The sequence below is a fragment of the Cebus imitator genome, unplaced genomic scaffold (assembly GCF_001604975.1).
Source record: "Cebus imitator isolate Cc_AM_T3 unplaced genomic scaffold, Cebus_imitator-1.0 Scaffold19, whole genome shotgun sequence".
Classification (NCBI taxonomy): Eukaryota; Metazoa; Chordata; class Mammalia; order Primates; family Cebidae; genus Cebus; species Cebus imitator.
In genome coordinates this window covers 1,749,308-1,765,732 of record NW_016107334.1, presented here as the reverse complement: position 1 = coordinate 1,765,732, position 16,425 = coordinate 1,749,308, and the positions used below count along the sequence as shown (strand labels likewise).

General features: G+C 42.0%; 1 protein-coding gene across 4 annotated transcripts in view; it reads right to left on the bottom strand.

The window, feature by feature from the left end:
- The window catches only part of SV2B (synaptic vesicle glycoprotein 2B), a 195,549-nt gene that overhangs the window by 35,786 nt on the left and 143,338 nt on the right, over positions 1 to 16,425 (bottom strand). For all 4 annotated transcript variants that reach the window (XM_017517891.2, XM_017517901.2, XM_017517908.2 and 1 more), the window contains 4 exons: positions 10,646 to 10,826; positions 10,128 to 10,279; positions 4,155 to 4,288; positions 1,926 to 2,015 (listed from right to left, as the gene is read on the bottom strand). In XM_017517891.2, the coding sequence (XP_017373380.1) occupies positions 1,926 to 2,015; positions 4,155 to 4,288; positions 10,128 to 10,279; positions 10,646 to 10,826 (557 nt within the window). The remainder of the gene's footprint in view (positions 1 to 1,925; positions 2,016 to 4,154; positions 4,289 to 10,127; positions 10,280 to 10,645; positions 10,827 to 16,425) is intronic.

Genomic DNA, 16,425 nt, shown 5'->3' with positions numbered 1-16,425 from the left:
AGCCAATGATGGTAAGGGTGTAAAGAAATGGGTTCAGGCCGTGGCTCATGCCTATAATCCCAGCACCTTGGGAGTCCAAGGCAGGTGGAGCACGAGATCAAGAGATCGAGACCATCCTGGTCAACATGGTGAAACCCTGTCTCTACTAAAAATTCAAAAATTAGCTGGGCATGATGGCACACGCCTGTAGTCCCAGCTACTCGGGAGGCTGAGGCAGGAAAATTGCTTGAACCCAGGAGGCAGAGGTTGCGGTGAGCCGAGATCACGCCATTGCACTCCAACCTGGGTAACAAGAGTGAAACTCCGTCTCAAAAAATAAAAAAGATATGGGTCCCCTATTGTCTGTGGCATTGTAGATTGGTACAATCCAGTTGAAATGTATTACAATTTGGCAATATATCTCAAGAGCTATAAAAATAACCAAGCTCTCTGAGCCAGCACTTTTATTTCTAGGAGTCTACTCCTAGAAATAAAACAATCCCAGAACATGAAGGGGAAGGAACTATGTGCAAAAGAAGGTTCATTGCACTGATATTTACAGAAACAAGGAAATAAAACCGGATAAATAAGCTTCCAACATTAGAGACATGTTGGGAAAACAGTGCTAATGTTTGTAGCATTACCATTTATTAAAATGATGATTATGAATACTAGGAGACAACATAAAATGATAATGAGTGCTATACTGTGAAATCATATGTATACATGGGCCGGGCGTGGTGGCCACGCCTGTAATCCCAACACTTTGGGAGGCTGAGGCGGGCAGATCACAAGCTCAGCAGTTTGAGACCAGCATCGCCAAGATGGTGAAACCCGTCTCTACTAAAAAATACAAAAATTAGCCTGGCATGGTGGCATGTGCCTGTAGTCCCAGCTACTCATGAGGCTGAGGCAGGAGAATCACTTGAACCCAGAAGGTAGAGGTTGCAGTGAGCCAAGATTGCACCACTGCACTCCAGCCTGTGTGACAGAGTGTGACTCTGTCTCAAAATAATAATGATAATAATATGTATATATAAATATTCATACATATGCTTATCCCCAGAGAAATCTGTTTATTACTGTCACCATTTTTTTTCAGACACAGTCTTGATCTGTTGCCCAGGCTGGAGTAAAGTGGCACCATCTCAACTTACTGAAACCTCGACCTCCTGGGTTCAAGAGATTCTCATGCCCCAGCCTCCTGAGTAGCTGGGAACAGTTGCAGGCAACCATGCCCAGCTAATTTTTTTGTATTTTTAGTAGAGATGGGGTTTTGCCATGTTGGCCAGGCTGGTCTCGAACCCCTGACTTCAAGTGATCTGCTGGACTCAGACTCTGATATGGTTTGGCTCTGTGTCCCCACCCGAATCTCATCTTGAACTGTACTCCCGTAATTCCCACATGTTGTGCGAGGGACCTGGTGGGAGATAATTGAATCGTGGGGCAGTTTCCCCCATACTGTTCTCATGGTAGTGAATAAGTCTCACAAAATCTGATGTGTTTATCAGGGTTTCTGCTTTTACATCTTCCTCATTTTCTCTTGCCACCACCATGTAAGAAGTGCCTTTTGCCTCCTGCCGTGATTCTGAGGCCTCCCCAGCCATGTGGAACTATAAGTCCAATTAAACCTCTTTTTCTTCCCAGTCTCGGGTATGTCTCTATCAGCAGCATGAAAAGGGACTAATACAGCCTTGCAAAGTGCTGGGATTAAAGGCATGAGCCACCGTGCCTGGCACCATTTTTAAAAACAATTAGCAACCTAAGGAAAAACCTAGAAGGATATCCATCAAAATGCAAAGAATCATTATTATAAAGTGACAGCAATATCAGGGTCTTTATTCTCCTTTTGACAAATGTTCTGTCATGTGCTTAAATTACTTTTTAGCAAAGCAAAGCAGTGAAGAGGAGAACCCCATGTTACTGGCAGGCAACCCCATACTCACTGTGAACACCTTCTCTGGGGTCCCCTTAGCCCTCATGTTGGTGTCATGCACTTGCTTGAGAATCATCCAGGCTTCATCATGTTTGCCCATCTGAGTGAAACCAAGAAAAGACATGGGAAAAATTCAGTACTGAGTAGGCCTTCCGTTCATTAGGGATGGAAAATCCTCTAAACTCATTGGGAATGCTGATAGGAGCATTCCTGTGAGGTCAGAGGCGACAGAACATGGACTCATTACCATCGAGGACTTGTGAGTGACCAGGACAAGCTTCCCTCCCCAGCCATTTTTACAAGAATAATAAGGTTGTGCTTTCAAGGCGTAAATGTTAGGTGGTATTATCACTATACACTCTGAGTAACTAATTGTAGTTATAAGGTTGAATGGACTGGGATGTGGGAACCACATTCCTCACTGGTGAGACAAGGCAAAGAAGCAACATGTTACAGGTCAAATTGTGTCCCCCAAAAAAGGATATGAAGTCCTTTATTTGGACTTTACAGGTATTGATTGACTTACCACCTATGCAACTTACAACCATTCGACTTTATGACCACAATCGCTAGCCATGACTGCTCCTCATCTGGCAGCGCAAACGTTGCCCAGCTGGGCGTACGACAGTGCGGACCAGCTTCCGGCAGCACTACCGTCTCCACGTGCACTATTTCAACTGTACATATAGCCTACTCAACTTACGACCAAATTGTGTTACGACCGGTCCGCGGTCCCGACCATGGTCCTAAGTGGAGCACTAGCTGTATTTGGAAATAGGGCTGTGGCAGGTGCAGTTAGCTAAATTCAGATGATGACATTCTGGAGTAGGTGGAGCCCCAATTCATTATAACTGCTGCCCTTCAGCATGCAGGGAGGATGCCATGGGATGAGGAAGGCCACGACTGCAGTGACGCAGCTGCAAGCCAAGAAATGGCCAAAAAAGCCACAAACCAACAGAACCAAGAAGAGCCAAGGGAGGACTCTCCCATACAGTCTTCTGAGGGAGCAAGACCTTGCTGCTGCTTTGATTTGGGACTTCAAGCCTCTGAAACTGTGAGACACGTTTCTTCTTTTAAGTCACTCAGTTTGTGGCACTTTGCTACAGCAGCCCCAGAACACTCATTCCAACCAAGGGTGCAAAACTCCCTGTGGCATCTGCCTCCTGATCACAGGGGCAAACAGGGAAATTCAACGTGGAGGATCACTCTGCAGATGGCTCAGGAAGGACGCAGGTAAGTGGGTTCTGCAGACGGGGTCCTGTTGCCCCTCCACCCCCTCCTGCACTGTCTGACCTTGGCAAGCAGGAGACTCCCCTGCTATTGCAGGTTTGTGGGATGCATCTCTCAGGACACAGGTGCAGCTGTCGGCTGGCTGGGACCCTGTGTAGCCAAGAGACCTTGGGAGAAGCAACAAACTGTACCATAGCTCTCTCAGGCCAAATTAGTTGAGTGTGTTGGTGCATGCATGCCTGTGGTCCCAGCTACTCAGGAGGCTGAGGTGGGAGGATTGCTTGGGCCCCAGAGGTCAGGGCTGCAGAGAGCCATGGTCGTACCACTGCGCTCCAGCCTGGGTGACAAAGAGAGATCCCATCTCGAAAAAAAAAAAAAAAAATATATATATATATATATATATATATTTCTTTTCAAGGTGTAAATGTGAAATATAAATATTTAACATATAAATATAATGTAAATATATATCTATATATATATATACGTATATATATATATCTATATATATAGATAGATAGATTTTTTTTTTTTAAAGATGAAGCATCTCTTTGTCACCCAGGCTGGAGTGCAGTGGTATGACCATGGCTTTCTGCAGCCCTGACCTCTGGGGCCCAAGCAATCCTCCCACCTCAGCCTCCCGAGTAGCTGGGACCAAGGCATGCATGCACCAACACAATCAACTAATTTTTTCTATTTTTGTAGTGACGAGGTCCCCCTATGTAGCCCAGGCTAAAAAACTCCCTAATCAGGATCTTGGGGACAGTGGGTGTCGTGAGGCAGCTCTGGAACCGCTCTTCCACAGCCTTGAAGGAGCTCCTGCTCTGGGCCCGTGAGCTCTTGAGCCCTCCAGTGCTACGGTCCACGAATCCATGACCTGCCACCATCACGGCAGGCAAGGAGCCGGATTTAATGACGAGTATGGGCCCAGGAGCTGAGAGCAGGAAGGGAGGCAGGGTTCCTGTGGCAGTTGTGTCACTCTCCCGCTGCGGGGGAAGCACTGACTCACCTCTAGCAGAAACCTTGGGCTCTCTGGCATGAACTTTAGGGCCACCATGGACACGGTGCAGGGCAGAGCACAGACGATGACAAACACTCTCCAGCTGTGGAAGTGGTAATTGGTCCCCATGCTGAAGCCCCAGCCTGCAAAGGAGCAGTCAGTCAAAGGATTTCTGGGACATGACCTTTTTCTCTACAGAAGAGTGACTCTGAAGACCTAGCTCACAAACTTCAGGGAACAAGAGAGTCACCCGGGGAGGTGGTTAAAATGCAGACTCCTCGGCTGTGCCTCCAAAGCTTCTGAGTCATAAGGCTGGGACAGGAGCCACATCTTGACAAATCTGTAAAATGATATTTCTCATACTGCATATTTGTCAGAATACGCAAATTTGTCCAGCTTCTGGACAAATCCCCAGGTCCAGGCCTGGCCTGACATTTGCAGCCTTGAATAAGAGCACAAACAAAAGCAATAGCCTGTATCTCTACACAATCGTTATATTTTAAGATAGCAAATGGTGAAATGAAACATATTCTATTTGCCTGCCTCGACAAGCAGCAAGCTAGAAGTCTAAGCCTGGACTCTACACCCACCTGTGCCATATCCCCCACTCCCTCCTGCCAAGTGAGGGACCACGTGCTGACATACATGGATTCACCACTGTGATGAGAATGGACACTCTAGTCTTGATCTCTTGAGTTTATGGGAATTCCTGGGTCCTGGGCACCCAGAGCATAATCTAGATGGAGAGGGGGATGGGGTCAAGGCCTCAGAGATCCCTGGCCTCACGGGAAGGAGTGCAGCCAGAGGAAGGCCAGAGCGGGCCCTCATATGGCGCAGGGCTTCTATTGGAGATCCCTCTTACCCAGGTCAAAGGGCAACGCCAGCTCCAGGTGATTCCAGTACAAAGGGTTCAGGACCACATTTTGAAAAACACTCTAAGTTGTAATATGATTACACAATTTATTCAAATGAGAGACTGAACTTCTACATTCAAATGTATCCCACCATCACTGAAATGGGAAGATAATGGGCTCCGATTCCATCATTACTATTCAAAGCATTGCTAAAATCATATTCAGAAACTATATTCAAGCATTGTTTTGAATATTCTCACAGGTAGCAAACCTCCCTCCTTTAAGTAATAAAGTGGAAAGAGCCTAGACTTTTGCAGTCACAGAGATCACAGTTCCAACCCTGGCTTGATCCTATTGTATTGCATTGGTAGGTTTTTAGAGGAAATGGTACTTCCACAAATTTGCTATGTGTGAACGCTCCTGGCAACCCATCATACTTCACATGTTTAGAGAGTAGATTTGATATTTTTTTTTAGAAACAGGTACATGACATTTAGTGCCAAGGCCATCGAATAAAATAGATAAATGTCAGCAAAGATGAGCAAAAGAATTATTTTTAAAAAAAAACAGAGCCAAGGTTATAAAATAGACTGGTTTCTCATGCCATAAAGTATTTATGAAGACAATTCAAATGGTATTTTTAAAGACAAGACTATGTAAATAAATATATAATTTTTAAAGTTTAGAGGGCAATAATTTTCTGGATATAAAACTTGTAGTTCATTTACTTAGAACTATAACATACGGCCAACTCCTGTGGCAAGCAGCTTGTCTTGAATTTTTATCACTCCCCGTTGTGGTTCCACTGGTTCTACTCACAGCAGACTCCTAACCAATCATCTGCTGTTCCTGCAGATCTTTTCCACTTTATCTGTACAATTAAAAGACTAGGTAGATCTCAGTTTGGAGATGTGGGACTGTGGTCCCTTGGACACCTTTGACTACAGCAACTGAACATATACCTCATCCAATACACTCAATCAGAAGCAAATCTTTTTGCACAGCTTCGCCTCTTAGCATCTCCCTGAGGTTTGTTCATTCATTTTAATTTTAATTAAAAAGCCTTTCCCTTCCCCTGGGAGTAACACTAGAAAGAGAAAGATAAAACCATAGTGATATTTACATATTCTCACCTCATGTGCAAAAACTCTTCTGGCATCATTAGAAGTAAGTTGATCAAAACCACATAGCAATCAAACTCAGATGGATAAGCAGGGAAGAGGGGCAGCAGTAGCTATGTTTATAAAGTATTCTGCTTCAAAAAGATCTTTTTCTTTATGATAATATGCACAAATTATACAAAATCCATTATTCCCTCATGCCTCTATGGCTTTTACGGTGGTTTCGGTAATTCACATTTATCACATCCATTAGGTACATCTTCGGGGCCCTAAATTAAATAAAATTAAACGGCAAACTGCTTCCAAATATTTGCAACAATATTAATTTGGAAGCAGGGATTGTTCTGTTTGCTGATTCTTCTAGTTTGCCGTACTTTCCTCTGTCAGGATTTCACAAACAGCTGGTGATGCTGACTACAATGGGAATTAATCTTCCGTAATATATCCATTATTTTTCTGAGCTATACCCATGAGTTCCCAGGAGAGCATTCTGAGCTTTGTAATTTTCTTTCTCAATGAGCCAGTCACCCAAATTCCTGGTGCCAAGACTTCCCCTCACTTCATTCTGGCAAAATTAATTAAATAGTTTACACAGGCTGTACATACGAATATCAGTCTCTTCTCACATTACACATGCATTTGTTAGAGGATTAATGCCTCAGGCACATTGGAAAATACCATCAAATGTCTGGTTCACTGTGGATAAAACATCTGAGGCTTAAGATAAATAATGGCTCTTGTTACACTCCGCTTCTAGTCCACCATATTTCTAGGATGGATTGTCCCCAAGTGAATGCCTGTTTCAATTAAGCCTGATCATCCAGGAGGCTTCTATTTTAAAATGGAATATAAAAGTCACAGATATCATACAGGCATACTCATCAGGAAATATCCTGCCCATTTGGGGTAAAATATACTTTTTTATTTTTCATTTTCAAAGGTTACTGGGGAACAGGTGGTGTTTGGTTACACGAGTTAGTCCTTTAATGGTGATCTGTGACATTTTGGTGCACCCATCACCTGAGCAGTATACACAGCACACAACTTGTAGTCTCTTATCCCTCACCCCCTTCCCACTCTTTCCCTGAGTCTCCAAAGTCATTGTGTCATTCTTATGCCTTTGCATCCTCATAGCTTAGCTCCCACTTATGAGTGAGAACATATGATGTTCAGTTTTCCATTCCTGAGTTACTTCACTTAAAACATAATCTCATTTGGGGTAAAGTATTTAACTGCAAGCCCTGCCGTCAGCCTGCAGTGGTCAGACAGTTACCATGTGGCCCCTCTGTCATGGACATCCCATTTACGTCATTAAATATGTCCTCAACCTGAATTCTTTTATTGCTTTCCTAGAAATCAGACACTTACACAACAGCGTGTGTGTTTGTGTGAGAATGTGTTTGTGAAGTGAAAAAAGCGATGCAGTTTGTAGTGACTACTGTGGGTTGTCGACTCCCCTCACTACACCCTCCTGCCTTTTCCTCACCACTGTGTTGCACACCTGTGGTTTGGGTAGGACTGACCCCACCCCTAGCTCCAGGGATGGTGAAGGAAGTGGATCTGAACTCTTCCGGGCCTGCATCCTCTGGTGTCTAGTGATTGGCTGAGGTGGACACATGACCAAGGCTGATGCAATCAGAGGGAAATCAAAGACCCTTTCTCATTGGCCGAGTGTGAGGGCTGACTTTCCCCATGGAACAAGCAGTCTGCAAACAGAAAGCCCAGAATTGCTAAGGCTTCCAGAAGCAAAGCTAGCCTGAGTACTAGAATTATCTTGGAATTTTTTCTCAACATTAATTCCTCTGTGCACCCCAAGAATTGCCAAAGGTTCAGGCTGGCAGGGACACCTAGAGCTGATTATTTTGGGGTCCCTTCTACCCTCCATTTTACAGGTGAAGGAACCAAGGCTGAAAAGATGGATTGACTTGTCCCCTATCACATAGCACCACTAATTGGATTCAGCTTTTATTCAGATTTCAGTAGCTTCCCTCCATAAAAGCTTTTTCAATCCCTTCATTTAAATGTAAAATAGGCCAGGCACTGTGGCTCATGTCTGATTTAATCCCAGCACTTTGGAAGGCCAAGGTGGGTGGACCATTTGAGGTCAGGCATTGGAGACCAACCTGGTCAACATAGTGAAAACCAGACTTTACCAAAAATACAAAAATTAGCTGGGTGTGGTAGTGCATACCTGCAATCCAAGATACTTGGGTGGCTGAGGCATGAGTATCACTTGAACCCTGGAAGTGAAGGTTGCAGTGAGCTGAGATCAGCCACGGCACTCCAGCCTGAGCGACAGAGTGAGAATCCGTCTCAAAAAAAAGAGTGAAAATAATCTCACAGTTTTCAAACATTGGGATCAGCTAACAGAGAAAATGATATTGTGAGAAGAAAAAGGAAAGAAATGCCTCCGAACCATATAATCAACAGCATACTACATGGGCAATTAAAGTGTGCGTTTGAGTGAGGGATAGAATGAAGAACTTGGTATCAACAGTAATACAACTTTGTATCTAAAATTATGGAGAATTAGAGTGAAGAATTGGCTGGAAAACCCTTCAACTCTTTATTTCACTATTCTTCTTCACATTTCCTCTGTTTCTGATATAAAATCCAGTGGATTTTCAAGTACTAGATATGGCAAAAACAACATGCCGTTCCCAAACCCACTTCCTCTACCCCGTGGGCACACAGCCAGATTGTTACCCAATGTCCCTTGCAAAAGGGTGTGGTCATGTTACAGGTCAGGGGCCACTGGAATGTGAGTAGAGATGGTGAGTGTGCTCCACTTCCTGGCCTGCCCTTTAACCAATCCATAACTGCCCGTTCTCTCTCCCCAAACCGGAGACCTTGTAAGCTGTACGTTGAAGATGACAGAATGACACAATGGAAGGAGTCTAAACTCCAGGATTACTGATGGAGCACAGCCACCTGCAGATCAGAAATGCCAGCCAGACCTCACATAAGGGAGAAGATTTTGCTATGTTAAAACATGGAGATTTCAGGTTCATCAGCTTGTCAGGGTAATGTACCCAGTAACACCTTAACTAATACAGCAGGTACTGTCTAAACCAAGGCTTGTTCTGAAAAAGATATACAGGGAGTCTCCATTAGCTGAGAAAGCACAGCAGAGAAGGTCATATTTAAAACAAGACAATAAACAGGTGGTGAAATAACAGTCAGCTTCAGGGGAAGCTCTCTGCTACCCGCTCGGGGTCTGCACGATTCTAAATCACCACAAAGCCTGTACTCATAATCAGTGATTTACCAAAAATGGTTTTGAATAATGATGATAGAATTACCCAGTACACTCCAAAAGCAGAATCAAAGTCAAAATTGCTGCCTTCTCCCTACTTTGCTCTTGACAAAACCAGTAGTAAAAGTTGATGTTGCCAGGTCTCTGTCCAGAGAATACAATGTTTGCAAATATCCAGGAAAATAAAATTGTCCTGGCTGAAACCATGATCTTGTCTCTAAGGGCTGCTCCACTCCCACAGCCAAACAAGAGGGATAGCAGGCACTAGGGTAGAAAAACTGTAAGCCTCCTGCACCCGAGGGGACATCAGAACTCCAGTCCCCACTCTGCCACATGCCAGGGACATGGCCTTAAGCAAATCACTAACTTCTCTTGGCTTTCATCACATCTGTCATCTATAAAATGGGGTTACCAAAACCTAACTTGCTCAGGGGGGAGGAGGGCTGGAGGAGATGAAGGCTGAAATTATTTCAAACAAAAGTAAGAGGAAGGGAGAGAGGGAAGGAGAAAGGAAAGAATAAAGGGAAGGAAGAAAGGAGAAAGAGAGGGCAGACAGAATATATTTTTCCAAAAAGACATGTAAATTGAAATTAACAGTATGTCTGCAATGTTAGAAGTTCTTAAAAAAGATCAAGGTCACATACCGGAACTGTGCGTGAGTACATGGAATAAGGCTGAGGATAGAAACTATTGTTTGGGTGCAGGAGCTGTAGAAACAGGGACCCCTAGGCTGTTTTGAGCCGTGGCTCACCGTAGTGTGGGATGATGCTCCAGGCCATGGCAGATGCGTAGAGGCCCCCAGTCATCCAGAAGATGCCCAGCCAACTGAGGTGTTCTCCTCGCTTCTCCCGAGACAAGAATTCAGAAAAATAGGCAAAAACAATCGGCAGAGAACCCCCAATACTGCAAAGAGAAAATGCCAGAGAGAAAGAATCAAGTCATACACTAAAAATCAAGTCATAGCAGAAACCAAGTTTCCTATACCCCACCTTAGGCTCTGTGGTGAAATGACCCAGTGAATTTGAGAGAATGGCCAAGCAGTTCCTCTCCACATGTGGGAAGCAGTCTTGGATTATTTTAACATTACACGCTGACTTCAGAGGCTGATCCTAACCCAACTCTTTCTAAGGTTTGACTTTAATACAGTATCCTGAAAGTCAAACAAAAAGCCAGTCCAAGGGTTTCTAGAGTTACCACTCAGAGATAGAGTGCCAGAATGGATGAGCCACTGGTCTTGGAGGGTCCAGCTCCAGCTCTCTCAGAACATACCCAATGCCTGAGATGAGTCGGCAGAAGAGGAAGGCTCCATAACCCTGCACGAAGGAGGAGAGGGAGGCGAAGGAGGCATTGACGGCCAGAGATATGCTGAGGACTCGCTTCCTTCCCAGCTTATCAGCCAGGCCGCCCAGGATGAAGGCCCCTGCCATCATTCCCAAGTAGACTATCATCCCTGTGATGAAGGGATGGAGGGGAGAGAATAGAGAGAAAAGACAAAAGATTAGAGACTATATGATGTTTAGAAAATAAAATGCTCATTTTTACTTATCCTAGAATTTTTGTGTCATAGACACAAAATGGTACAATGTGACATTTGTGGCAGATTGGAAGTGCTATACAAATGTGACCTTTTTACAAATGTTATCTTAAAAAATGGCCTCACCAGGTTTATACACATGTACACAGACTAACACAGATCAATCAAAACTAAGATAGCTGTAAGATCACTCATTTAGTTGCGTAATCTGCAGATGAGGGAAATGCTGTAAGTTTTTAAGCACGGAAAGTGTTTGTGCTGCAAAAGCCCTCAACTGGTGGATTACGTTTCAGGAGAGAGTTTCCAGGGTAAAGTGTGGCAAAGTGGATATGGGAAATGTTAGGAAGGAAAAGCATGGTACAGGTGAAAAACAGCAATTGCCACCAAGGCCAGCTATCTTATTACCACCCAAGAAGGACCTTTCTTCAAGCTACAACCAATGAATAGACTTAAGGAAATGTGGCATGTTTGTATATGGTGTGAGATAGGGATTCGGTTTCATTCTTCTGCATGTAATATCCAGCTTTCCCAATGCAATTTATTGAAAAGACCATTTTTCGCCCCACTGTGTGTTCTTGGCACCTTTGTTTACAACAATCGGCCATAAATGTGTGAGTTTATTTCTGAGATATCCATTCTGTTCTATTGGTCCATATATCTGTGTTTATGCCAGTACTATTTTTTTAAATTACTATAGTTTTATAGTATATTTGAATGCAGATAGTGTGACACCATCAGCTTTGTTCTTTTTGCTCAAAATTACTTTGCCTATCCAAATATTTTGTGGTTCTATCTGCATTTTAGGATTTCTTTTTCTATTTCTATGAAAAATGCTATTGGAATTTTGATAGATAATGCATTCAATCTGTAGATTACTTTGGGCAATACAGATACTTTAACAATATTAATTCCTTTTATTCATAAACATGAGCTATCTTTCCATTTATTTGTATCTTCTTCTATTTCTTCATCAATGTCTTATAGTTTTCAGTATAAAGACCTTTCACTTCCTTGGTTAAATTCATTCCTAAGTATTTTTTAATGTTATTATAAATGAAATTGTTTCCTAGATTTTGTTTTCAGATATTCATTGTTACTATACAGAAACACTACTATTTTTTATGTTGGCTTCTTATTTTGCAACTTTACTGAATTTGTTTATTAATTCGAACTGTTTTCTGGTGGAGTCTTCAGGGTTTTCTATGTATAAGATGCTATCTGCAGAGACCATTTTACTTCTTCATTCATGATTTGGATGCCTTTTATTTCTTTTTCTGGCCTACTTGCTCTATGTTGAATAGAAGTGGCAAGAGTGGGCATTCTTCTCTTGTTCCTGATATTAGGGGTAAAGTTTTCAGCTTTTCATTATTGACTATGATGTCAGTTATGGGTCTGTCACATATGGCTTTTTATACTTAATTTGTTGAGGATTTTTATCATGAAAGGATGGTGAATTTTGTCAAATGCTTTGTCTGTATCTATTAAGATGATCATATGATTTTTATCCATTATTATATTAATGTCATGTATCACATTTATTTGCATATGTTTAAACATCCTTTCATGCCAGGGACAAATCTTACTTGATCATGGCATATGATCCTTTTAATGTGCTGTTGAATTTAATTTGCTAGTATTTTGTAGAAGATTACTGCACCTTTGTTCATCAGGAATATTGACCTGTGATTTTCTTTTCTTGTAGTGTTCTTCTCTGGCTTTGGTATCAGGGTAATGCTGCACCCATAAAATGAGTTTGTAAATATACCTTTTCCTTCAATTTTCTGGAAGAGTTTGAGAAAGATTGGCATTAATTATTCTTTAAATGTTTGGTAGAATTCAACAGTGAATCCAACAGGTCCTAGGCTTCTCTTTGTTGAGAGACTTTTGTTACTAATGCAATCTCTTTAGTCATTATTGGTTTGTTAAAATTTTCTATTTCTTCATAATTGAGTCTGGGTTGATTGCATGTTTCTAGAAATCTATGCATTTCTTATAGATTACACAACTGGTTGTAATTTTTCATAATTCTTGTCATCATTCATATTTCTGTGGTATCAGTTGTGATATTTTCTCTTTCATTTCTAATTTTGAGTTTTCTTTCTTCCTTAGTCTAGCTAAAAGTTCATCCATTTTATCTTTTCAAAAAGCCAACTTGATGCTTTAACTATTACACTTTGCTGCTCTTTATAGATAAGCATTGGTCAGATTCCTTTGCTCTACATTAGTTCATTCTTTAATCATCTGCTCACCCCCAGCATTGTTTGCCAAGCAAGGAATGGTTCCATCCTTTCAAGGAGATAAACAATAAAATGTATGATTATCTCTGAGAAAAAAATGCTCCAATAAAGGTGTTTGTTGGATATTATTAAAACCCAGAAGAAGAGTAAAGCTTGTATATACCTCACTCAATGTGGGAAGGCTTCCAACAGAAAGACATTGATGTGTTCTTGAAAGACAAACAGAATTTAGCCTGATTTCCAGTTGTTGACTGAGGCAAAAAGAAAGTCTGATATGTTTGGGCAACTACTTGTAAGTAGCCTAGCGTGAGTAAAGCATGGTTCATGTAGGGAAACCTGACGAGGGTTCAGACTAGAGGGTAGGACAGAAGCCTCAGAGCGTGTGTGTGTGTGTGTGAGAGAGAGAGAGAGAGAGAAAATGCAGATGTATGATATGTATGGATGCATGCATGTGTGACTGTGTGTGTGCACATGGGTGTTTGCATGTATGTTTATGGGACCATAAATTGAAAGCAGAGAAAGCGAAAAGAGAGAGGAGTGGACGAGTGGTCCAGAGATTTGCTGAGAACTAGTCTCTACACCCCATACCCTAATTCCACCCTGGAGAAAAACACTAGCATCTAATAAAAGTCTATTTTTTTCTTTTACTTCAATAAAGCTATCTACAGCACTTCCCAAACTTTACTGAGCACATAAATCACCTGGGGATCTTGTTAAAATCATATTCTGATTCAGCAGACCTGGGGTGGGCCCTGAGATTCTGCATCTCTAACAAGCTCCCAGTTGAGGCCAGTGCTGCTGGTCTGGGGACCACACTTTGACTAGCATGAGGCTAAAGCACACCTGTCCTCCTGTAAACAGTAAATTATCATGAGAATTCAGGCCTTGGAACCCAAAGATCTCATTCACTAGTTGTATGATTTGGGAGCAAAACCTCTCACCTTCTGAGGGTCTCCATCACCTCATTTGTAAACTGATTACTGAACTAGAGATGATCTCCAAGTTGCCCTCCCATTCATTAATTTTCTTTAAAAAATGTAAATAATGAAAGATTAAGTACTGTGGATTTCCCGGGAAGAAGATATTCAGATTAAAAACATTAACTCAGACACAAATGTTTGATTAAACTACCTAAGGCCATACAAGTCATGTTTACGACATTGTACACATAAAATCAAAATATCACATGTGTACCAAATATATGTACAACTATGATAAATCAATTTAAAAAGAAACAATAAAGATATCCTTAACAAAAAAAAGTGGCTTCTAGCCTACTAGTTTGCAATCTTAGCAATGAACACTGTGCAGTTATGTTCGGCTCCAAAGCCACCCTTCCAGACGCTGTTTGGTCCACAAATCCGAGTCAGTTTGGCTAGCTACTCTCCACGAGGCTCTGCCAATAGAGGGAGCTAAAGGGAGGCTTCAGGGCTGGGGAAGGAAGACCGGTCCTGTCCTTTCTGTTCCTGTAGGTTTCATCCTGACTGCAGCAATTCCTTTCCAGACAGCAGCTGCATCCAATCAGCAGAGGTCACATTGCAGTCCATTCTTCTCTCCCACACCAGCACCTGCCAGCGGGGGGCCCCTCTTCAGAGATCTGAGTTACAGCTTCGTGGAACCCCTTTTCAAGATTCTAAGTTATAATCATTCCAATCTCTTTCCTTTATTCCCCAAGCCCTAGGGGAGGTAGCTTCTCCCTGCATTTACTACCTCAGTGATACATTTCAAAAGAGTTCAATTCACCCTGTTAATAATTTTAACGTTAAAATCTCTATTTTCAAGTAACTGGTATGATTTCTGTCTCCTGACTATCTCCTGACTGATCTAGACCCCTAGACAAATTGGAAAACTTTAGAAGTTAGATGTTGAATCCAACCACTTAGTTTTACCAGATGAGGAGGCTGAGCCCCAGAAAGGGTCAGTAACTTGCTGAGAACCTCAGTGCTGGCAGAGGACCTACTGACACTGCATTTGTGGTCTACTGGCTCCAGGCCTGGTGCTTTCACTACTAAACCTCACTGTCCAAGGCCATGGAGGTACCAGAGAGAATAAAAAGAGTTTCTCAAATCCTGTCTTAGAAGTCTAGAAAAAGAAAGAACGAAGGAAAAATGAGCCTATCACCAGGGAAGGGAAATACAAAATTAACATCTCTGGAATGGCTATGCTATTAGACTCATTTAAAATCTGTCTTTAGCAAAAGAAATTTTAAAAATACATTTGGAAAATTAGAATTCAGTGGAGTTATCAAAAATGTCTTTAGTGTGAAACAGATAAGGAACTAGTTAGAAAGCTAGAAATACAATCATCCTCAATTTCACTCAACAAGCTCAGTGGTATATTAGAGTCATTTTGACCCTTTAATATACTGAGATTTTTGAGGATATTGAAAACCATGATTGGTACTTGCGGAGTAGAGGGAGAGGAGGAGGAGGCTGAAAGGAGGAGGGATGTGAGGGAGTGGAAGAGACTTTTAATTGGTGGTAACACAACAAAGGAAATATAATACCCCCCTCCCACTTGGAAGAAGGAGGAGCCCGCAGTGACAGGCATCATGCAAGCAAGACCCCAGTTCTGAGACTGAGACATCTGGGCCGTGGTCCTGGCTCCACGATTACCACAGCATGACTGTGGGCTGCGCATTCAGCCTCTCTGACCATTATTACTTCTTTGTAAAATTCAGACAACAGTGCTTATCTTTGCAGAATTGTTAGGATTGTATAGGTGAGTGGATTTAAAGTATCTAGCAAAATGCCTGGCACAAAAGTAAATGCACAATAATGACAGCTGTATTGATGTTATCAGCAGTGCAGCTGCAAACTGTCTGGGACCTTGGAAAGCCACAGGATTAGAAAAATAAAAATAAGATGGTGACATTTTAAAAACAAGCCAATCATATACTAAAGGAATATGAGGAAAGAGGATAGAGAATAGCAGAAGAAACTTATTTTTAGTAGTATGCCCTTTAAACATACCTCGCTCTCGTTACCTGGAGAAGGAGCCAGGTTCCAATAAAAAGCTTTTACTGAGCAATATTTTTTAAGTTTCCTCTAACAAGATGTTGAAGAGGGGGATTTTTTTTTCTAACTCATATTTCTTTAGTTTGCACATTAAATGTCATTTCCTTAGAAAGGCACCCTTGATGTTCTAAACTAAGGCTCAACCAACTTTTTCTATAAAGGGACACAGCATAGTTATTTTACTTGTAAAATGTACTTGGCCATCTTCTATGGTGTCTGCCACATCGTATTATTATTATTCCTAAGTTTACAACCCTTTAA